At 37.7% G+C, this 25840-nt stretch overlaps 1 protein-coding gene across 1 annotated transcript; it reads right to left on the minus strand.

Moving 5' to 3' along the window:
* Nucleotides 1–15019: 15019 nt before the first annotated feature.
* Nucleotides 15020–18404, minus strand: LOC308618155 (far upstream element-binding protein 1-like). The gene is given in 3 exon segments (XM_081235619.1): nt 15020–16611; nt 16613–17093; nt 17096–18404. Coding segments are annotated over 3 exon segments (1971 nt in total). The 5' UTR covers nt 18309–18404; the 3' UTR covers nt 15020–16334.
* Nucleotides 18405–25840: the final 7436 nt, after the last annotated feature.

Consider the following 25840-nt stretch of genomic DNA (forward strand, 5'->3'; position numbering starts at 1 on the left):
GTGTCTTTATTCCTGTCTTATCCCTATGTTCTTCATGACATTTTTTTTTCTTAAATTCCATATATATGTGTCAGCATACAGTATTTGTCTTGCTCTTTCTGACTTACTTCACTCTGTATGACAGACTCTAGGTCCATCCACCTCATTACAAATAGCTCAATTTCATTTCTTTTTATGGCTGAGTAATATTCCATTGTATATATGTGCCACATCTTCTTTACCCATTCATCCGATGATGGACACTTAGGTTGTTTCCTTCTCCGGGCTATTGTAAATAGGGCTGCTATGAACATTTTGGTACATGTCTCTTTTTGAATTATGGTTTTCTCAGGGTATATGCCTAGTAGTGGGATTGCTGGGTCATATGGTAGTTCTATTTGTAGTTTTTTAAGGAACCTCCATACCGTTCTCCATAGTGGCTGTACCAATTCACATTCCCACCAGCAGTGCAAGAGTGTTCCCTTTTTTCCACACCCTCTCCAGCATTTATTGTTTCTAGATTTTTTGATGATGGCCATTCTGACTGGTGTGAGATGATATCTCATTGCAGTCTTGATTTGCATTTCTCTGATGAGTAAAGATGTTGAGCATCCTTTCATGTGTTTGTTGGCAGTCTGTATATCTTCTGTGGAGAAATGTCTATTTAGGTCTTCTGCCCATTTTTGAAATGGGTTGTTTGTTTTTTTGTTATTGAGCTGCCTGAGCTGCTTATAAATTTTGGAGATTAATCCTTCGTCAGTTGCTTCATTTGCAAATATTTTCTCCCATTCTGAGGGTTGTCTTTTGGTCTTGTTTATGGTTTCCTTTGCTGTGCAAAAGCTTTTAAGTTTCATTAGGTCCCATGTGTTTATTTTTGTCTTTATTTCCATTTCTCTAGGAGGTGTGTCAAAAAGGATCTTGCTGTGATTTATGTCATAGAGTGTTCTGCCTATGTTTTCCTCTAAGACTTTGATAGTGTCTGGCCTTACATTTAGGTCTTTAATCCATTTTGAGCTTATTTTTGTGTATGGTGTTAGGGAGTGATCTAATCTCATACTTTTACATGTCCCTATCCAGTTTTCCCAGCACCACTTATTGAAGAGACTGTCCTTTCTCCACTGTACATTCCTGCCTCCTTTATCAAAGATAAGGTGACCATATGTCCGTGGGTTTATCTCTGGGCTTTCTATCCTGTTCCATTGATCTATCTTTCTGTTTTTGTGCCAGTACCATACTGTCTTGATTACTGTAGCTTTGTAGTATAGTCTGAAGTCAGGGAGCCTGATTCCTCCAGCTCAATTTTTCGTTCTCAAGATTGCTTTGGCTATTCGGGGTCTTTTTTGTTTTCATACAAATTGTGAAATGTTTTGTTCTAGTTCTGTGAAAAATGCCAGTGGTAGTTTGATAGGGATTGCATTGAATCTGTAGATTGCTTTGGGTAGTAGAGTCATTTTCACAATGTTAATTCTTCCAATCCAAGAACATGGTACATCTCTCCATCTATTTGTATCATCTTTAATTTCTTTCATCAGTGTCTTATAATTTTCTGCATACAGGTCTTTTGTCTCCTTAGGTAGGTTTATTCCTAGATATTTTATTCTTTTTGTTGCAATGGTAAATGGGAGTGTTTCCTTGATTTCACTTTCAGATTTTCCATCATTAGTATATAGGAATGCCAGAGATTTCTGTGCATTAATTTTGTATCCTGCAACTTTACCAAATTCATTGATTAGCTCTAGTAGTTTTCTGGTAGCATCTTTAGGATTCTCTATGTATAGTATCATGTCATCTGCAAACAGTGACAGCTTTACTTCTTCTTTTCCGATTTGGATTCCTTTTATTTCCTTTTCTTCTCTGATTGCTGTGGCTAGAACTTCCAAAACCAGGTTGAATAAGAGTGGTGAGAGTGGGCAACCTTGTCTTGTTCCTGATCTTAGTGGAAATGCTTTCAGTTTTTCACCATTGAAGATGATGCTGGCTGTGGGTTTGTCCTATATGGCCTTTATTATGTTGAGGAAAGTTCCCTCTATGCCTACTTTCTGCAGGGTTTTTATCATAAATGGGTGTTGAATTTTGTCGAAAGCTTTCTCTGCATCTATTGAGATGATCATATGGTTTTTCTCCTTCAATTTTTTAATATGGTGTATCACGTTGATTGATTTGCGTATATTGAAGAATCCTTGCATTCCTGGAATACACCCCACTTGATCATGGTGTATGATCCTTTTAATGTGCTGTTGGATTCTGTTTGCTAGTATTTTGTTGAGGATTTTTGCATCTATGTTCATCAGTGATATTGGCCTGTAGTTTTCTTTCTTTGTGACATCCTTGCCTGGTTTTGGTATCAAGGTGATGGTGGTCTCGTAGAATGAGTTTGGGAGTGTTCCCCTCTCTGCTATATTTTGGAAGAGTTTGAGAAGGACAGGTGTTAGCTCTTCTCTAAATGCTTGATAGAATTCACCTGTGAAGCCATCTGGTCCTGGGCTTTTGTTTGTTGGAAGATTTTTAATCACAGTTTCAATTTCAGTGCTTGTGATTGGTCTGTTCATATTTTCTGTTTCTTCCTGATTCAGTCTTGGCAGGTTGTGCATTTTGTTTTTGGATATATGTCCAGGAATGGGATTGCAGGGTCATAGAGTAACCTTATTTTTAGTTTTTTTAAGGAACTTCCATACTGTTCTCCATAGTGCCTGTACCAATTTACATTCCCACCAACAGTGGAGGAGGGTTCCCTTCTCTCCACACTCTTCCAGCATTTATTGTTTGTGGATATTTTTGACGATAGTCATTTCTTTTTTTAAAAAAATAAATTTATTTATTTATTTATTAGTTTTGGCTGTGTTAGGGTTTTCTCTAGTTGTGGCGAGTGGAGGCTACTCTTTTTTGAGGTGCATGGGCTTCTCATTGTGGTGGCTTCTCTTGTCACAGAGCTGGACTCTAAGCACGTGGGATCAGTAGTTGTGGCTTGTGGGCTCTAGAGCACAGGTTTAGTAGTTGTGGTGGACAGGCTTAGCTGCTCCACGGCATGTGGGATCTTCCTTGACCACAGATTGAACCTGTGTCCCCTGCATTGGCAGGTGGATTCTTAACCACTGTGCCACCAGGGAAGTCCAATGATAGTCATTTCGACTGGTGTGAGGTGATACCTCATTGTAGGGAAGGGTGGGTGGAAAGGGAGTTAGGGAGTTTGGGATTGACATGTACCCACTGCTATATTTAAAATGGATAACCAACAAAGACTTGCTGTATAGCACAGGGAACTCTTCTCAATATTATGTGGAAACCTGTATGGGAGGGGAGTTTGGGGGAAAATGGATACACGTACATGTATGGTTGAGTCGTTTTGCTATGCACATGAAACTGTCACAACATTGTTTATCAGTTATAATACAATATAAAATAAAACCTTAAAAAAATAAAAGTTAAAAATGTTGTTTTGTGTATCCAGCAAAATCATCTTTCAAAAATAAATGTATTGATATTTCATTGTGGATAGATATATTCAGTTATATAAGATGAATAAGATCTAGAAATCTATTATACAACATTGTAGCTATAGTTAACAATACTGTACTGTCCATTTAAAAATTTGTTAAGAGGCTTCCCTGGTGGTGCAGTGGTTTAGAGTCCGCCTGCCGATGCAGGGGACATGAGTTCATGCCCCGGTCCAGGAAGATCCCACATGCCATGGAGCAGCTAGGTCCGTGAGCCATGGCTGCTGAACTTGTGTGTCCGGAGCCTGTACTCCACAACGGGAGAGGCCACAACAGTGAGAGGCCCGTGTACCACAAAAAAAAAAAAAAAAAAAAAAAAAAAAAAAAATTAAGAGGATAAAGCTAATGTTAAGTGTTCTTATCACAATAAAACAATAAATGCAATATAAAATATTTATAATACATAAAGCTTGCCACTGAAAATTCTGCTCTAAATGGACTGCTAAAGGACATACATCAAGAAAAAAGAAATATTCCCCAAATGGTGTAAGATGCAAAAAGATGAAATTTTAAATGTATTTATTTGGTTGTTTCTTGGTTGCTTTTTTATTTTTGTTTTTAAATTGGATTAGGAGTCGAGGATAACTTACTGATGAGGTTAATCTAACTGTTGATGGTAAAAAAAAAAAAAGTTAAAATCAAAGATTCCACTAGTGTGTGTGTGGGGGTGGAGGGATTGGAGTTTAGTCACTTTTGTAAGTTAAATATCTATGGTAGGATACTGTGACTTTCCAGTTATGGAAAATATCATCTCTAACATCTAAGCATAATAGAAAAAGCAACTATCTGAAGGTAGTAGAGAATGAAGCGGAGGAGTTTTATTCTATAGAGATTTCACTTTCAGAGCAGGAGATATATAAAAAGGAAGTGACCCTTTTCATCACTTGTAGGATGGGAGAAGTTGCAGAAATTGCAAAGTGATGGGATTAAAAAAAAAAAAAAAGGCAAGCTTTCTGTCCATGTCAATCAGAGTACTGATTTAGAGCATTGATGGCCACTGGCGATGGAAGAGCATACAAAAATAAAAAGAGCTAAAGAGGAGATCTTAAGTACTGTCTGACAACATGTTGGCTAATCCCTGAAGGACACATGTGCAAAAAAGACTCAGTAAACCTCAGGTAAAAGTAAACAATCTGAAGTTTGGTATTCCTTCTCAAGAAACGGTTTGTAGTTCATGTCCAACTAAGTTAATTGCTACTAAAACAAAAGAAACATCACAAATTAGAAGAAAATAACAGAATTTGGAGTCTCCACAATATAAAATTTTAAATGTTGGTGATACAATCCAAAATAATTTGATATTTAAAGAATGAAGTAAATGGAGTCTTTCCTAAAGAGAAAAGACAGTTAATACAAACAACCTGATGATGATCTAAATAAGAAGTATAATATAAAATAAAAAATACTTTTAAAATTTTGCTCTTAAAGAGTGAAAAGATAGAAAAATAAAACTACAAAACTAACCAAATGGGAATTCTTTAAATAAAATATATGAAAAAAAAAATATTGCATAGACTTAACAATAGCATTGCAATTTAAGGATGGCTAATGAGCATAACAATATTTCAATAGATGCTACACAATCTGAGAACTAGAGAAAAAAGAACTGAAAAATATAAACAGAATCACAGAAGTGTTAGATATTATGAAAGAGTGACACAAAGGTTATTAGAGTTTTAGAAGAAAAGAAGAAAGAGAATAGGGAAGATAATCATTTATTAAATACTGAAAAATTAACAAATTTGATATAAGGTATAGATTTATATATTTAGATGTTCAATAAATACCAAGAAAGATAAACATTTTTAAAAGCTGTGCCAACTCGAAATTTAAGAGTCAAGCTCTTAAAAGTCAAAGGTAAAACATGAGTTTTAAAAGCAACAACAGAAAAAAGTTGTTTTGACTATTCTAGGTACATATTTGCTATTATACATTGATTTAACAAAGTTGGAGCACCAACACTATCTAATTTTAAGACTTATTATAAAACCTAAGTAATCAAAATACTGTGGTACCACTGTCAAGTTAAACAAATAGTTCAATGGAATAGAACAGAGAATCAGGTAATAGAAAAACACATAATGGAAAACTGATTTTTAACAAGGTGCAAAGCCAATTCAGTGGAGATTGGGTAATTTTTTTTTAAATAAATGGTTTTGTGACAACTAAAAGAAGCGTGGATCCATATGTTGTATCATGCATAGATACTGCCTCAAATTTTATCATATATCTAAATGAAAAACTTAAAACTATAAAACTTCTAGAACAAAACATAGAGAAAAACCTTTGTGATTTTGGCTAGGCAAAGCTTTCTCGGATATGACAACAAAAGCATAATTTGTAAAAGACCAAATTGATAAAATGCACTTCATAAAAACATAAATAAAATCTTGGCTCCTCGAAAGTCTGTTAAGACAATGAAAAGCAAGCTACAAACTGGGAGAATATGTTTGTAAATTATATATCTGATAACGGACATGGACTTAAAATATATAAACACCTGATTCTACTCAGTAAAAAGAAGTAAATCACCCAAATACAAAATTGAACAAAAGATTTGAATAGACACTTTTCTACAGAAGATATATGAATGTGAATATTCACAAGAAAATATGCTAAATATTTTTAGTAATTAGGAGAATGGACATTAATGCACATTAAAGACATAATGAGGTACCCCTTTTTACCTATTAGAATGTCTAAAACTAAAACAAACAAACAAAAAACACTGATTGTATTATTGGCAAGGATTTGGAGAAATTGTAACTCTCATACAATGCTGGTTAGAATGTAATACATATATAATATACACACACGTATGTCTATATATATTTAAAGTAATTATTTATTTACACACACACACACACACACACACACACGTTGCTATTATAAAACAATAGGAATGAATGTATTGTAGAATATGTATTAACCTATATAAGTTGTAGTAATAAAGTTCTGACAGAACAATGTAAATAATTTTTCTAATGTTTAGCAGCAATCAAGATCATAATAATGATAATAATAATAATAATGTAAGGAATTACATGGTCACTAGAGTGAGTTTCTAGATTGGATTGTTAATCAAAAACTAGAGACAGTAGGTGACCCAGCACAAAGTTTATAGCTATCTTTACAAAGGGATAGAGCGTCTTTCAGAGCAGCAGGATCTTGGAAGCTTTAATTATGCAGTTATAATTTCTGATGTCCCCAAACACATGAGATGCCCTTTGTAACTCAAGATGCTCTTGTGCAGGATGATGACAAGAGCTGACACATAAATCAGGAGCACAAGGAAGCTGAAAATTACAGGTTGCCTCTGCTAAACTTGCCAGTCACTAGCACCTGGAGGGGTGTGTACTGTGCTTCCCTTCTTTAATGTACCTGAAGTCCACAATTGTACAATAAATAATCCCAAAAACAACAGCCTAAGGTGTTTCAGTACTCATTAATTAGTGCATAGAAATCCCAACTAAACTCTCCAAATAGATACATACATACCTTTAGATGATTCCAAAAAAACTTGACTAGGGGTTAACGTCTTTCAAACAATGCTGAAATAGAAAGAAAAAAATCACACTAACGATGTTTACTATTTAAACAACAACAACAACAGCAAAAATCAGCAACCAAAAAAGAAACATACTTTAGAATCATAGAAAAAAAAACACATCTAATCCAGGCTGGTGGTTACCTCTGGAAGGGAAGCAGGAAGGTAAATTGGAGAGGAGCATGGAAATTGAGAACTGAAGGATTTTGGTAATGCATGTTCTAGTTCTTCTTGTGTAGGTGGTAGGTTCATGAGTGTAAGTTATACTATAAAAATAAATAAAAAATTAATATATAAATAAAAAACAAAATAAATATATAAAATAGAAAAATAAAGGAGAGTCAGACATAGATTAATAATTAAAATGGATGGCTTCCGGGTAAGATGGCGGAAGAGTAAGACGCGGAGATCACCTTCTTCCCCACGGATACACCAGAATTACAGCTACACGTGGAACAACTCCTACAGAACACCTACTGAACGCTGGCAGAAGACCCCAGACCTCCCAAAAGGCAAGAAACTCCCCACATACCTGGGTAGGGCAAAGCGGAGAGATCCCCACACAGAGGATCGGTGCCGAGTGGCACTCACCAGCCCGAGAGGCTTGTCTGCTCGCACGCCGGGGCGCGCAGCGCTGGAAGCTGAGGCTCGGGCTTCGGTCAGAGCGCAGAGAGAGGACTGGGGCTGGCGGCGAGAACTCAGCGTGAAGGGGGCTAATGTGCCACAGCTAGCCGGCAGGGAGTCCGGGAAAACTCTGGAGCTGCCGAAGAGGCAAGAGACTTTTTCTTCCCTCTTGGTTTCCTGGTGCGCGAGGAGAGGGGATTAAGAGCGCTGCTTAAAGGGGCTCCACAGACGGGCGCGAGTCGCGACTGAAAGCACGGAGCCCAGTGACGGGCGTGGGAGGCTGGGGCTGCTGCCGCCGCCGCCAAGTAGCCTGTGTGCGAGCGCAGGTCACTGCCCACACCGCCCTTCCGGGAGCCTGTGCAGCCCGCCACTGCCGGGGTCCCGGGATCCAGGGGCGGCTTCCCTGGGAGAACGCACGGCGCGCCTCGAGCTGGTGCAACGTCACGCCGACCTCTGCCGCTGCAGGCTCGCCCCGCACTCCGTGCCCCTCCCTCCCGCCCGGCCTGAGTGAGCAAGAGTCCCCGAAGCGGCTGCTCCTTTAGCCCTGTCCTGTCTGAGCGAAGAACAGACGCCCTCCGGCGACCTACATGGAGAGGCGGGGCCAAATCCAAAGCTGAGACCCAGGAGCTGTGAGAACAAAGAAGAGAAAGGGAAACCTCTCCCAGCAGCGTCAGAAGCAGCGGATTAAAGCTCCACAATCAACTTGATGTACCCTGCATCTGTGAAATACATGAATAGACAACACATCATCCCAAATTGAGGAGCCCGGAGTCAGTGCTGTGCCTCTGATGTGGGAGAGCCAACTTCAGGACACTGGTCCACAAGAGACCTCCCAGCTCCACATAATATCAAACGGCAAAAATCTTCCAGAGATCTCCATCTCAACAGCAGCACCCAGCTTCACTCAACGACCAGCAAGCTACAGTGCTGGACACCCTATGCCAAACAACTAGCAAGACAGGAACACAACGCCACCCATTAGCAGAGAGGTGGCCTAAAATCAAAAAAAGTCCGCAGACACCCCAAAACACACCACCAAACGTGGACCTGCCCACCAGAAAGACAAGATCCAGCCTCATCCACCAGAACACAGGCACTAGTCCCCTCCACCAGGAAGCCTACACAACCCACTAAACCAACCTTAGCCACTGGGGACAGACACCAAAAACAACGGGAATTACGAACCGGCAGCCTGCAAAAAGGAGACCCCAAACACAGTAACATAAGCAAAATGAGAAGACAGAAAAACACACAGCAGGAGAAGGAGCAAGATAAAAACCCACCAGATCTAACAAATGAAGAGGTAATAGGCAGTCTACCTGAAAAAGAATTCAGAATAATGATGGTAAAGATGATCCAAGATTCTATTTCCCAGATCCAAAATCTTGGAAATAGAATAGACAAAATGCAAGAAACAGTTAACAAGGACCTAGAAGAACTAAAGATGAATCAAGCATCGATTAAAAACACAATACATGAAATAAAAAATACTCTAGATGGGATCAATAGCAGAGTAACTGAGGCAGAAGAACGGATAAGTGAGGTGGAAGATAAAATAGTGGAAATAACTGCTGCAGAGCAAAATAAAGAAAAAAGAATGAAAAGAACAGAGGACAGTCTCAGAGACCTCTGGGACAACAATAAACGCACCAACATTCGAATTATAGGGTTTCCAGAAAAAGAAGAGAAAAAGAAAGGGACTGAGAAAATATATGAAGAGATTATAGTTGAAAACTTCCCTAATACGGGAAAGGAAATAGTGAATCAAGTCCAGGAGGCACAGAGAGTCCCATACAGAATAAATCCAAGAAGAAATACACCAAGACACATAGTAATCAAACGCTCAAAAATTAAACACAAAGATATCATATTAAAAGCAGCAAGGCAAAAACAACAAATAACACACAAGGGAATCCCCATCAGGATAAGAGCTGATCTCTCAGCAGAAACTCTACAAGCCAGAAGGGAGTGGCAGGACATAATTAAAGTGATGAAGGAGAAAAACCTGCAACCAAGATTACTCTACACAGCAAGGATCTCATTCAGACTTGATGGAGAAATTAAAACCTTTACAGACAAGCAAAAGCTGAGAGAGTTCAGCACCACCAAACCAGCTTTACAACAAATGCTATAGGAACTTCTCTAGGCAAGAAACACAACAGAAAGAAAAGACCTACAATAACGAAGCCAAAAAAAAATAAGAAAATGGGAATAGGAACATACATATCGATAATTACCTTAAATGTAAATGGACTAAATGCTCCCACCAAAAGATACAGATTGACTGAATAGATACAAAAACAAGACCCATATATATGCTGTCTACAAGAGACCCACTTCAGACCTAGAGATACATAGAGACTGAAAGTAAGGGGATGGAAAAAGATATTCCATGCAAATGGAAATCAAAAGAAAGCTGGAGTAGCAATTCTCATATCAGACAAAATAGACTTTAAAATAAAGACTACTAGAAGAGACAAAGAAGGACACTACCTAATGATCAAGGGATCGATCCAAGAAGAAAATATAACAATTGTAAATATTTATGCACCCAACATAGGAGCACCTCAATACATAAGGCAAATACTAACAGCCATAAAAGGAGAAATTGACAGTAACGCAATCATAGTAGGGGACTTTAACACCCCACTTTCACCAATGGACAGATCATCCAAACGGAAAATAAATAAGGAAACACAAGCTTTAAATGATACATTAAACAACATGGACTTAATTGATATTTATAGGACATTCCATCCCAAGACATCAGAATACACATTTTTCTCAAGTGCTCATGTAACATTCTCCAGGATAGATCATACCTTGGGTCACAAATCAAGCCTTGGTAAATTTAAGAAAATTGAAATTGTATCAAGTATCTTTTCCGACCACAATGCTATGAGACTAGATATCAATTACAGGAAAAGATCTGTAAAAAATACAAACACATGGAGGCTAAACAATACACTACTCAATAACGAAGTGATCACTGAAAAAATCAAAGAGGAAATTAAAAAATACCTAGAAAAAAATGACAATGGAGACACGACGACCCAAAACCTATGGGATGCAGCAAAAGCAGTTCAGAGAGGGAAGTTTATAGCAATACAATCCCACCTTGAGAAACAGGAAACATCTCGAATAAACAACCTAACCTTGCACCTAAAGCAATTAGAGAAAGAAGAACAAAAACATCCCAAAGTTAGCAGAAGGAAAGAAATCATAAAAATCAGATCAGAAATAAATGAAAAAGAAATGAAGGAAACGATAGCAAAGATCAATAAAACTAAAAGCTGGTTCTGTGAGAAGATAAACAAAATTGATAAACCATTAGCCAGACTCATCAAGGAAAAAAGGGAGAAGACTCAAATCAATAGAATTAGAAATGAAAAAGGAGAAGTAACAACTGACACTGCAGAAATACAAAAGATCATGAGAGATTACCACAAGAAACTCTATGCCAATAAAATGGACAACCTGGAAGAAATGGACAAATTCTTAGAAATGCACAACCTGCCGAGACTGAATCAGGAAGAAATAGAAAATATGAACAGACCAATCACAAGCACTGAAATTGAAACTGTGATAAAAAATCTTCCAACAAACAAAAGCCCAGGACCAGATGGCTTCACAGGCGAATTCTATCAAGCATTTAGAGAAGAGCTAACACCTGTCCTTCTCAAACTCTTCCAAAATAGAGCAGAGGGGGGAACGCTCCCAAACTCATTCTACGAGACCACCATCACCTTGATACCAAAACCAGGCAAGGATGTCACAAAGAAAGAAAACTACAGGCCAATATCACTGATGAACATAGATGCAAAAATCCTCAACAAAATACTAGCAAACAGAATCCAACAGCACATTAAAAGGATCATACACCATGATCAAGTGGGGTGTATTCCAGGAATGCAAGGATTCTTCAATATACGCAAATCAATCAACGTGATACACCATATTAAAAAATTGAAGGAGAAAAACCATATGATCATCTCAATAGATGCAGAGAAAGCTTTCGACAAAATTCAACACCTATTTATGATAAAAACCCTGCAGAAAGTAGGCATAGAGGGAACTTTCCTCAACATAATAAAGGCCATATAGGACAAACCCACAGCCAGCATCATCCTCAATGGTGAAAAACTGAAAGCATTTCCACTAAGATCAGGAACAAGACAAGGTTGCCCACTCTCACCACTCTTATTCAACATAGTTTTGGAAGTTTTAGCCACAGCAATCAGAGAAGAAAAGGAAATAAAAGGAATCCAAATCGGAAATGAAGAAGTAAAGCTGTCACTGTTTGCAGATGACATGATACTATACATAGAGAATCCTAAGGATGCTACCAGAAAACTACTAGAGCTAATCAATGAATTTGGTAAAGTTGCAGGATACAAAATTAATGCACAGAAATCTCTGGCATTCCTATATACTAATGATGAAAAATCTGAAAGTGAAATCAAGGAAACACTCCCATTTACCATTGCAACAAAAAGAATAAAATATCTAGGAATAAACCTACCTAAGGAGACAAAAGACCTGTATGCAGAAAATTATAAGACACTGATGAAAGAAATTAAAGATGATACAAATAGATGGAGAGATGTACCATGTTCTTGGATTGGAAGAATCAATATTGTGAAAATGACTCTACTACCCAAAGCAATCTACAGATTCAATGCAATCCCTATCAAACTACCACTGGCATTTTTCACAGAACTACAACAAAAAATGTCACAATTTGTATGGAAACACAAAAGACCCCGAATAGCCAAAGCAATCTTGAGAACGAAAAATTGAGCTGGAGGAATCAGGCTCCCTGACTTCAGACTATACTACAAAGCTACAGTAATCAAGACAGTATGGTACTGGCACAAAAACAGAAAGATAGATCAATGGAACAGGATAGAAAGCCCAGAGTTAAACACACGGACATATGGTCACCTTATCTTTGATAAAGGAGGCAGGAATGTACAGTGGAGAAAGGACAGTCTCTTCAATAAGTGGTGCTGGGAAAACTGGATAGGGACATGTAAAAGTATGAGATTAGATCACTCCCTAACACCATACACAAAAATAAGCTCAAAATGGATTAAAGACCTAAATGTAAGGCCAGACACTATCAAACTCTTAGAGGAAAACATAGGCAGAACACTCTATGACATAAATCACAGCAAGATCCTTTTTGACACACCTCCTAGAGAAATGGAAATAAAGACAAAAATAAACACATGGGACCTAATGAAACTTAAAAGCTTTTGCACAGCAAAGGAAACCATAAACAAGACCAAAAGACAACCCTCAGAATGGGAGAAAATATTTGCAAATGAAGCAACTGACAAAGGATTAATCTCCAAAATTTATAAGCAGCTCAGGCAGCTCAATAACAAAAAAATGAAACAACCCAATCCAAAAATGGGCAGAAGACCTAAATAGACATTTCTCCACAGAAGATATACAGACTGCCAACAAACACATGAAAGGATGCTCAACATCTTTACTCATTAGAGAAATGCAAATCAAAACTACAATGAGATATCATCTCACACCAGTCAGAATGGCCATCATCAAAAAATCTAGAAACAATAAATGCTGGAGAGGGTGTGGAAAAAAGGGAACACTCTTGCACTGCTGGTGGGAATGTGAATTGGTACAGCCGCTATGGAGAACAGTATGGAGGTTCCTTAAAAAACTACAAATAGAACTACCATATGACCCAGCAATCCCACTACTGGGCATATACCCTGAGAAAACCATAATTCAAAAAGAGACATGTACCAAAATGTTCATAGCAGCCCTATTTACAATAGCCTGGAGATGGAAACAACCTAAGTGTCCATCATCGGATGAATGGATAAAGAAGATGTGGCACATATATACAATGGAATATTACTCAGCCATAAAAAGAAATGAAATTGAGCTATTTGTAATGAGGTGGATAGACCTAGAGTCTGTCATACAGAGTGAAGTAAGTCAGAAAGAGAAAGACAAATAGTGTATGCTAACACATATATATGGAATTTAAGAAAAAAAAATGTCATGAAGAACATAGGGGTAAGACAGGAATAAAGACACAGACCTACTAGAGAATGGACTTGAGGATATGGGGAGGGGGAAGGGTAAGCTGTGACAAAGTGAAAGAGCGGCATGGACATATATACACTACCAAACATAAGGTCGATAGCTAGTGGGAAGCAGCCGCATAGCACAGGGAGATTAGCTCGGTGCTTTGTGACCGCCTGGAGGGGTGGGATAGGGAGGGTGGGAGGGAGACACAAAAGGGAGGGGATATGGAAACATATGTTTATGCATAACTGATTAAATTTGTTATAAAGCAAAAAATAAAAAAAAATTGATGGAAATTTTTGTGCTTGAAATTTTTAATGAAGGAGAGTACTTTGACTTTTTTAATAAAGTAAATGTTTCATAAAAGAACTAGAGACACTGTTCTTGCTAAATATTGCTTTGCAGAGAGAGAGAAAAAGAGAAAGAATATATTTTATTACATCAGCAACGTTCTAGCTACTTGAAAGTTTTGTTTTCCTTATTTTTTTCCTTAATTACCCAATTATCTAGAATTCCTAAGAGTTGAGAAGTCTAATTAAAGCAAATGTAAATGATTTTAACCCCTCAGTCTAACTTTTAAATAATTTACTATTATAAACTACTAATAGTATTTAATTAGTGATTTCTTTATGTTAGGCACCATACTTTGCTTGGGTTATGCTATTTTATCTTCACAATATATGAGTTGGTAATTTAAATATTCATTTTACACACTAAGAAATTAAGGTTAAATAAGGTAACATAAGAAACCAAGTTACTTACAAAGCTTGAAGTTATCAGGAATTTATCCCATTCAGTTTGACTGCAAAATTCATATTATCATTGCTCTGACAGAACCTATCTCAGCTCTTTTTTTTTTAATATTCACCAATGTACATTTATTTTTTTATTGAGGAAACCATAATCAATACAAAATTACAGCAATCATGTACCCTTTTACATATAATGGTATTAAAGCAAACTCTAAACCACGGTTTGTAAAATATTCAATTTACCTCAAGTCCAAGCTGCATCTCCCTAAGACACTGTTCCCATCACAGTAGCCATTTTAAGCCAATCTTCTTTTTACATGGGTAGTTTCTGTAGAGAACACTTTTCTCAGGACGAAAATGCATTGAGCATGCATAAGAAAAAAAAATATATATATATATATGTGCAAATACATTTAAGAGTTTCTATAGGGGTATCACTGAAGAAAATAAAATCCTGGGACTTATTTGCTTTCTTAAAAGCACCAATTAAAAAAAAATCCCTCAAAAGTTTACTGTGGCAAGAAAACTCAAGTGACTAAACCAAAAAAAAAAAGGTTATTTTCAGAGTCAAAATTATCTTTAACCAGGTATTGTTAAAATACAATTTAGGGCTTCCCTGGTGGCGCAGTGGTTGAGAGTCCGCCTGCCGATGCAGGGGACACGGGTTCGTGCCCCGGTCTGGGAAGATCCCACATGCCGCGGAGCGGCTGGGCCCGTGAGCCATGGCTGCTGAGCCTGCGCGTCCGGAGCCTGTGCTCTGCAAGGGGAGAGGCCACAACAGTGAGAGGCCCGCCTACCGCAAAAAAAAAAAAAAAAAAAAAATACAATTTAAAGTGAGGCAGAATTTTCAGAATATAAAGACATCTTCATTAATTAGTAATTTCTACAACCTTATTCTAGATAACATAACTTTGCAGGTAGGAGTGGTTCTCCTGGCAGAGTATTCAAACAAATGTTATCACTTTGAATACATTTCTATTTCCCTCTTAAGGTACTCTGTTTACTCCTCTTCAAACCCACGCCTGTAAATTAACTACTAAGGTATCTGTCTAAGGATGTATTTTACAATGCTCATAAACAACTAGTATTAAACCACTAGTTTTAGTATTAAAACCATTTTCATTAATTAAAAATAAAAGTATACTTCCCATTTCTAAAAGAAACATCAAACCATAAGAATTCTAAGTACTACCACACTAAGAAATCTTAAGAACAAAAACACATTGTCAAGTTTAAGTGCTAAATAAAATAAATCAATTTCAAGCTAAACATTCTTTCTACCACTCCTAACATCCATTGCATTCAAATCAACTGTCTCACCTGTTCTGCTTTCCATTTATTTCAAGGTTAAGATTAGCGCCATTTAAAAAATGTTTGCAGTATCAGTGAAGGCTTATGATAATGAATAAAAAAAATTCTCATGAGACAGAAACAATGCCCCAATATCTATTAGCATTCATATGTATTTTCTTTTATAAAAATGCAAACTACAACTAACCAAAACTTGACAGGCTCTTAAGGTTCAAAGAGCTCCTTAATATCAATCTTAACATACCTATCATTGACTATTAAAACACACTTACACACACATAAATGTGGTGCAATAACTACATAACTTTCAAAATTTAACAGTTCATGGAACATTTAAGATCAAGTGAATAGCACTTTAAAATGAAAAGTGATCAAAGCAGGTACATTACACCCTGTACCATATATTATGTATGGGAAAACATTTCATTTTTCTCAATTATGATTTGCCAATTTTACCTTCTACATTGAGCCCTTCTATGGTCCATGCTCATCGGCTCACCAATGGCATACACTCAAAGGATTCCTCTTATGGGTAACTATCTCAGGACCTGAATTTATGAGCTATGATTTGGTGCTTGCAGCGTCTTCAGCACTGTTGCTTTTTGCAGCAGAACCTAAGGTGGAAGGTCTGGGAAGGCACTGAGGTGCTGGAGGATGCTGTGGCATTCCCTGGGGACTTGTCTGGGCGTAGTAGGCTGCTTGTTGTCTATAGTACTCAGCCCAGGCTGTACTATAATCTGGCTGACCACCTGGTGGAGCACCAGTAGGGGCAGGAACTGCTTGACCCATTTTCTTGTAGTACTCTTCCCAAGCCTTGGTATAATCAACCTGTCCAGATCAGATTCTGCTGATCTCCTTGTCCATTGGTTTGGGTTGTAGTTGGTGCACCGGCAGGAGCTGCAGGTGGTGGCTGTGCTTGTTGTTGATAATAGTGAGCATAATAAGCAGCCCAAGCTGCTGAATTTGGATCTGTTCCTGTTTTAGCTGGATCTGGAGGGGCCTGTTGCTGCCAATGTGGATACGCATTTCCCCACCCCTGGGGAGCATAAGGGGTTGGAGGACCATGAGGAGCAGGGCCAGGTGGTCCCAGATTATAAGGTGAAGGGTTATATGGTCCCATTGGAGTTCCAGGCCCAGGGGGCCCAGGAGGCCCAGGGGGGCCTGGGACACCATGGGGCCCATGGGGTACAGGTGGCCCTAAAGGATTTACTGGGCCACCAATCTTTTCTTCTATGAGTTGTCGAGCATAGTCTATTTGCTGTGGAGTGCCACGAATTGTAAATAACTTCATATTAGGATCTGCATTAGGTGGAGGATTACACCAGACAGTTGGCTTATGCTTTTTATGGTTTCACCTCCTTTTCTTATTATTAATCCAGTTTTCCCAGTCTGTACAATGAAATTAAATTCCTGTAGTCCACCAGGTGGTCCCATGTTCCAGTTGCCTTGACCTCTACCTCTGCCTTGACCACCAGGTCCAGGTCCACCAGGATTACCAGCCTGAACACTACGAAGAAGGTCTGTAATAATTTCTGCAGCATGTTGACATCGGTCTGGAGGTCCTGTTATTTGTGCTATTCTATCTGGTGTCGTTCCATCACCTGACTTAAACTGAATTCGAACACCAGCATCATTTTGTATTTTTTTAATCATCTCTCCATTTCTTCCTATTACGATGCCAACAGCAAATCTTGGAATGGGGACATCTATTCCTTCATTTCCTCCTATTCTTGACTCATTTCGAACTTCTCTGAAACCACCTTGACCACGAATTAATTCTAACACCATTTCCTTGGCTTGTTGAACTTTGTATGGGTCCCCTGTAATCCTAAGAGGTTTGTCAACATCAGTGTTCTGAGGTCCATCTTGGATCATAACCATCTTAACTCCAGCCCATTCCTGAAGTTGTTTAATAGTCTCTCCCCCCTTTCCAATGACTAATCCTGCTTTGCTAGCTGGAATCATGATTTCTTGAACTGCATTTCCTGGCCCATCACCATGGTGGAAGCCATGGGCTGGTCTTCCTTTTTCAACAATCTGGTCCAGTAACTGTTTTGCTGATTGGACAGACTCAGGGGTTCCAGTTAACATACAAGACCTTTCTGGAAGGCCACTGCTGTCAGGAGCTATCTGTATTTTGCATCCAGATTCCTGCTGTATGCGTGAGATCTGTTCACCTCCTCTGTCAATTATAAATCCAACCATCCCATCTGGAACTTTGTATTCTTCTGTCATTACAGACCTGCTTTGCTGCTGATGCATCGGTGGTAATTGTGTTCTGAAAGAGTCATTTTGAGGAGCAACTTTCTTAGCATCTGGCTGATCTCCATCTTCCAAAGGTCTTTTCTGTCCCCTATAACCATAGTCATTTGAATTCAGTGATGTACCAGCATCACCTCCAATTTTTGCTGCAATCTGTCGGGCTCTCTGCAGCGCATCTTTGAAAGCATCGTTAACTCCTCCACCACCACCGCCGCCACCTCCACCACCAGCTGAGCCAGAGGAGGGTGGAGGCACTGTTGAATAATCTGCCATGCCTACTCTACAGTGGCCGCTACCGCTTCTTCGCAGGGACCTCTCAGCCAACTGCTAAGAAAGAAAGAAAATGGCGGCCGTCGAGGCTGTATCACATTCTTGTGCCTATCTCAACTCTTAATTCTGGTAAGCATCAACATCCTTCTTAGGAGGTAGTGGAGACATAAATAAGAAATTTATCCATGATCTCTGATTCTATTCATGACTGAACCTGGATGTATAGTTTCCATACAGATAGCTATTGAAAAAAATTCAACTTTTTAACATAGTGTGACTCAGAAGCCCTAGCTCATGAGGGCAGCTCTGGCCATGTGGGCCTTTCACATTTCATGTTTAGGTGCCATGTCTACCAGGACCTAATAGCATGTTAGCTGCTAAATTTAGAAAGGTGTATATTTTTCTGCTATACGTAGCATGGCTTTCCTCTATACCTCTAGGGGTCTACTTCCTGATTCTTCTGTTGGACCTGATAAAAACTCTGCACAGCCTGTTTTGCTATCATAGATATCTCTAGTGATAGGTGGTCTGCAGGCTCACATGTCTCCATTGGCAGGGCTACACCTGATGCAGAGTTCTTTCCTATTTTTGATTCCACTCAACTCTGATAGACTTTTATACCATTCAGTAAATAGGACTTAGCAATATTATTGTTATGAATTGGTCAAATTAATACTTATTAAGTGAAGCACATGGTGCCAGATGGTGAGCCATGGTTCAACAACAGATCATAAGAGGAACAGAAATAGAGAAGTTTATTTCTCACAGATCCTGGAGGAAGTACATGGCATGCCTCAAGGGACTACACAGGGAAGGTCAAAACAGTTCAGTCATAGAGAGGAACTGGGGCACACACCTTTATTAGAGTCTGTGTGTGGAGTGCTTTAGGGTTCTCAGACCAAAGCTGGATTGGTCAATTCAAACCAAAAGAGTGGGGTTTTGTTAAGCCACATGTGAGCTATATCTAAGGGGAACAGAAAGGGAAGGAACTGGGAGACAGGGGAGACTTTTGATCCAGGGTTGTTGAGGGAGTCATATCAGGAACTCACATTTACTTGTGACTGCAGGCTGCTCTCTAGGGCACTGAGCTTGCCTGTGGGGACTAGTGTCAGTGTAAAATCAATGTAGTTTGCTTGACCAAACAAAATGTTGCTGAGGCAGAAATACCCAGGAATAGCTTAGCTAAACTCTTGACAGTTATCAAATATGGATATGCTACTTCTGGAACCAAAGAGCCTTGCCAGGCAATGTGCTCCCTTTTTTAGTAAGGAAAATTGCAAAAGGCCATAATTTGTCCTTTACCTTAGACTGTCCAACATGCTCTAGACTGGTTCCCTAAAAATGTCCCCAAAGTGATGATCCTCTGAAACTCTGGAAAATGTCTTACTAGGGTCTTCACAATACTTGCCAATCCTTGCTCATTCAGTATGATTAACATTACTCTATCAATATTGTTGGACAATGTGATATTCTTTGGATTGTCCAGATGGTCCACATTCTTTAGAGTTATAACAGAGGGCATGAAAGTGGACATAGCCCTAGTACAAAACCCTAAATGTGTACTGTTACCCATCCTACATCAATGCAAATTAGAAATGATACTAAAAAGTAATATATATATATATATATATATATATATATATATACATATATATATGTATATATATATATATAGTACCTGGATTCATGTTAATATACTCTAGTAATATATCACAATCTGTATTGTAAGGTTTTTGTAAGATATCACATCTGTTTCAATGGGTAAGGCATCACATGAGTTTCAATTGATGCTACTACTCAGTTGAGTTTGCAGTAATCTGCTGTCAATATCTAGGATCCACTAGGTTTTTGCAAGGGCCAGTCTGGTAAATTACTTGGGTTATGATGGGGACCACCACCCTGGAATTCTTTAGGTTTTTAACTAATCTCTGCCATTCACTAATCCCTGTCATTCTTTGTATATGGCATTGTTTTTGATGCATTATTTTGGGTGGGGATGGGGGTGAAGAAAGGGTTCAAAGTCCTCTATGTGGCCTTCTCTGTAGATTGTTTTCTTTTCTTACAAGATTAGGAACAAACGTGTGTGTTCTGCCAACTACTAAGCATATCCATTCTAATTGTGTTTTCTGGGCAAGGGAAGTGATCACTGTGTAGATTTGTGTTTTATAAACTGAATCTTGACTAGAACTCTATGTGCTCCCAGAGCAGCCAATGGGACACTTTACACCCCTGAGTCTTGATGTCAATTTTAACCATGTGTAAAATTATCCTAAAATATCTGTGTATTATCCCTTTCCTAATGTATGGCTATTGGAATAAATGTCTGTAGTGTCCTTCGAGGAATCATATAAATCTGCTGTGGTGCTATAAGGTCTTTCTTCATGGAGAATGGGCATCCCTTTCAAAGAATATCAAGTCTGAAAATTTTCTTATGTCCTAAAACTAGGCTAAGGATTGTGAACTATTGAATTGGGGATGTTGTCCACAGCCTTCTGATACTAATCCTTGATTAGTTAAATAAATAAAGCAATGGACTTGTTGACTATCCATCAATATTTTTCCTAAAAATTATGAGATATGTTAATTATATACAAAGCTCTCAGAGTTAGGGCACCTTGGTTGACACTCTGACTTTGAAATTCAGTACAATATTTGTGCCTACCTTGATTCTAATGGTTAAGTCCTCCAGCTTGATCTTTATTATGTTGGGAACCTATTATCTCCATTGAATAAGGGAAGCCCTGTTCTATAATATCTCTCTTATCACATTCAAAAATTGTTCTTCAGGTCCTTCCACAGTGTATACAGTCAGATAGTAGGTGTTATGGGTTGAATTATGTCCCCACCAAAGCACATATGTTGAATTCTTCACCTCACCTACCTCAGAATGTGACCTTATTTAAAATGGGTTGTTGCACAAATAATTAGTTACACTAAAATAAGGTCATATTGGAGAAGGGTGGCCCTCTAATCCAATATAACTGGTATTCTTATAAAAAAGAGAAATTTGGAAATAGGCATGCATACAACGGGAATTACATATGAAGAAGGCAGAAATTGGAGTCGTGCTTCTACAAACTAAGGAATACCAAAGATTTCTAGCAGACTGCCAGAATCTAGGTGAACAACACTGAACAATTTTTTTCTCATAGACTTCGAAGAAACTAATCTTAAATTTCAGTGTCCCATTCCTCTCCAATCAGAGTAGCACATTTGCTGAGGTTGATCATTCAACTTTCTCCGGAGCTTTTCTTCAAAAAAATTAAATCTCAATCCAGATCATCAGCATGAATAGCCTTCTTCCTGATGGAGATGAATGATTCTTTATATGATACCAAGGAAATCCGCTGGTTTTTATATTTTACTTAAAATACGTGTTAAATATCCCTCAGCCTTATATTTTCCTTTGCCAATGATTTAATAACCTTCAGCAATAGTCATCCAATTTCACAGCCATTATTTCTTCCTATAAACCTCTCAAATGCCTGAGATATTGAACCTTCCACAGCATTTCCTTTCATCAGTATCCTGTCTCAAGTCACTCTCAGCTAAAGTATAGCAATTGCACCACTATAGCTTGCCATAAGCTATCAGGATTCGACCTTCCATCAATGGTGAGGACCTACTCCATTGCCAAGTAGGAAACATACAATGAAGTTCCTGAATCTCATTTTTAAAACCTGCATCATAGGGCTACCTTTTGTTCCAACTGTCTTAGTTTCGTTCCCTGGGTAGCACACTCTGAAATACATAGATTTGTATGCAGGAAATATATTAGAAAGTGCTTTGGGGAATAAGATCTGTAAAGATGTCAGAGTAGTAGGATTTGGCAGACAGAAAAGTTGAACTGCCATAAAGTGAATTAAAAACTTGGGTAAGGCAGAGGCCAATTCTAGGAAGGCTGAGTTGTGAGCAGCCAACACTTCAGATCTTTATGTCTGCTCTAGAGTTTATTACAAATGGATTTTACATGGATTTTTGTTTTGTTTTGATTTCATTTTTCTTGTCGCTTTTAGGTTTTTTTTTTTTCTAACAGAAAATGTTTGGTTATAAAATGTTACTAATATTAGAAGTCTCCTTGATCTTTGTAAAAAATATATAAACCTTTTACCATCTAAAGTTAACTATGTCTCACCTTCCACAAATCTTGTCATTCTCATAATACTAGGCAATGCATGTGAATTTATTCGGATATTTATGTACAAAACAATTACTTCAAATTGTTTGAATTATAAATTAGGTGATTTTGAATATAAAACTTAGAAAATGTTATGGAGTAAGTTACTCCTTAATGTTGGAGTGACTTATATAGGAAAGTAATCCATCAATGTAGTAAAATGCAACAGAACACTTTGTTCCATTAAGTGTTGCATAGAAGTGCTTCTCAAACTTTTCAACAGAAGTAAAGAAAAAGAGGAGGTTTGCACATCTATGGGAGATTTAGATCTGTCCCCAATTTGCCATTATCAAGATAGCTTCATCTTTCTTCATAGCATCTGATGGTACAATATATACATTTTTGTAATTAAAAAAAAATTTTTGTAGCTCATAACATTGGAATATAAGTTCTAAGAGGGAGCAGGGGTATGTGTCTATTTTGTTTATAATTGGTATTCTTAGCACCTGAAACAGTAACTGACATAAACTACTTGTTAACTAATGAAGTAAAACCCATTCTACAATAAGACAAATCATATTAAATATAGTTTTCTGTGCACACAGTTTTGAAACACAGACAGAAAGAAATTAATTGCTGATGATGGAGGAAAGAGAAAATGCTGCAGTGTGTGTGTGATCCAGGAACTGTTAGAATTTTGTCTGGTAGTATTCTTTCTTCACGAGGCTTCCCTTAGTGTTGGCTAAGTACCAGAGAGTTGTGCACAGGTCTCCTTGTCAGTTCCCAACAATGGGCAACTCCTGCCTGCTCTGGCTTTAAGAAATAGTTGATGCAATGGCTCTGGCCTCTGCCCACCCTGATTATCATATCTGCCTTCATGCCTCAGAAGAGGACCAAAGATTACCTCACAGTGACGCTCAAGTCCGACTGGCCTGGGCAAGAACACATTGGTGCAGAGGCAGGTGTACTGGCTCTTTCTGTGATGCACACCTGCTAATTATTGAAGATATCTACCACCAAGTGCTGAGCTGCAACCACAGCCTGGACACCCTGCACATCACTGACACCACTGGGTGCCCTGCAGCACATTGTCATTGCCAGGGGCCACATCTTCATCCTGATTTACTCATCCTGGTTTACTCATTACTCAATAAATATGTGAACCAAGAAGCAAAACCTGGAGGAGCTGGAGCCTGCCTATAAGCTGATGTGTGAGATCAAAGGTAACAACCTGCATAAGTACCCTATCTTGCTGGTGAGCAAAATGTGCCATGAGAACCACAGGAGCTGGCACTGAGGGATGGTGCTGTTTGTGCAACGGAATAAAGTTGCACCTTCGTGAAGACATTTGCCAAAACTGATATCAGTTTGCAGGAGCTTTCCCATATGCTTTTGAACCACAAGAAGAAGCTTGCCACCTGCCTCCAGTCTTCCCAGATGAAATCTCAGATGCCTAAGACCAATAAGAATCTGTGTGGTAAGTGCATTATCATGTGAGCTGGGTTGTTTGTTTTTTAGATATCGAGTTACATGAGCTGTTTATATGTTTTAGATATTAATCCCTTATTGGTCATATCATTTGCAAATATTTTCTCCCATTCAGTAGGTTGTCTTTTCATTTTGTCAATGGTTTCCTCCACTCTGCAAATGCTTTTCAGTTTAATTAGATCTCATTTGTTTATTTTTGTTTTTTTTTCTCATCTTAGGAAACAGAGCCAAAAAAAAAATATTACTACAGTTTATGTCAAAAAGTGCTCTATGTTCTCTTCTGAGTTTTAAGTTTCACGTCTTTAAAATAATTTTTTAAATATTTTTTTAGTCTTTAAAACATTCTTCACCTTACCATTTTTGATAAAAAATTAATATTGTACTTTTTGCTCTTTATTTGTCATATATTTAATTTCTCAATTATTTCATTATTTTATAGGAGAACATTTATTTCTATTGATATAGAAATGCCATAAAGATATTATAGCTATTATTTCTTTTACATCTTATATATAAACATATTTTAAGGCTTAATTTATCTTTTAGTATTTTACTATTACATTATATTTTTAGTACATACACTTTTTATAATAAATACATTTAAGAAAACTTGATGTATATCAGCAATCACGTAATACTAACAGCTTGATCTTTTAGGTTGCTTGTCACAATCATATAATCATTATGGCATAAAACATTCCTACCCTAAGACCACAGTACTTTGGCCAGGTTTAGAACCAACTGATAAGCAAATATATTTTATAAAGAAAGGCTCTATCCTCTTTTGACTAAGGCTCATTTTGAAGCTAATATATATATCTTCTTGCCTTGGCAACATAATACAGGCGGTATGTCACTTGCCACGAAGAGTCTTTCAAACCATTCTTAGAACCTCAGTTTCAGCTGGATGATGACCACCATCCTTTTTGAGGTGCCAAATTAGGACTTTCAACAAATATGTAAATATTATGAGAGAACAAAAAAATAATAACATATGTCCTTAATTAATTTTTAAAAATCAATGTGGACATATTAAAAACATATCAGCAAATCATGTTTATATGATCAAGAGCTCATCATTAGTTGTAAATTAGCAAGACAACAACTCATTACCATACCTGACATCAAATTTCATGTAAAGCAAATGATATTTCTAGAGCTCATTAAATATGTTATTATGAAATGGATTTATTTAGTCCAACAGTTTCTATGCTTTCCACCATAAGCACTACACTTTCTGAAAGAGTCTTTTGTAGATGTCAATCAGATATATCTTTAAAATCACATGGCAAGCATTTTGAACTCCCACACACCACTGTGTATTCAATCAATCCTGATGTGTAGAGGCTCCCCATAGGACTTAGACTAGTTGAGAGACACTATCCTAAATGATCAACTGATTTTTACAAATACAGAAACAAAAATCATAACTATTGCCTTTAAAATATACTTTTTCTTACATAAATGTTAGCATAGATTGGTGATATACTGCTTTCATGTTAAATAATAGGAATGGCTTTGGTTTCATAGATTTTCCTAATTGCTCTTTCAGAATTGCCTATGATACTATTAAATAGTGGCTGTTAGGATGGTACAATGTTGCAGTATACAGCCAAAGCATACTGGTCACTGATTCATTACTCTTCTGCTTCATAAACTTCCCTGAAAGTAAAGAAGATACATATCTTCAATAAACCCAATGGAGGAAATGAAAGGTTTCTCTTTCATCTCTGGGCTTTATGAAATATCTAATGAAGTAAAAAGCAAGAAGAATTATCTAATGTTTAACTCTTTTGGTCAGGTTTTCACTGGCTTACAGTGAATATTATGTATGTATGTATTTCACTGTCCTTTACTCACTGTACTTCAATATTACACACATTCTAACTGAACATATTTTCTTTATGAATTATCAAGAAAAAAATCCTAA

Source organism: Mesoplodon bidens (genome assembly GCF_964165515.1).
Source record: "Mesoplodon bidens genome assembly, chromosome: 5".
Classification (NCBI taxonomy): Eukaryota; Metazoa; Chordata; class Mammalia; order Artiodactyla; family Ziphiidae; genus Mesoplodon; species Mesoplodon bidens.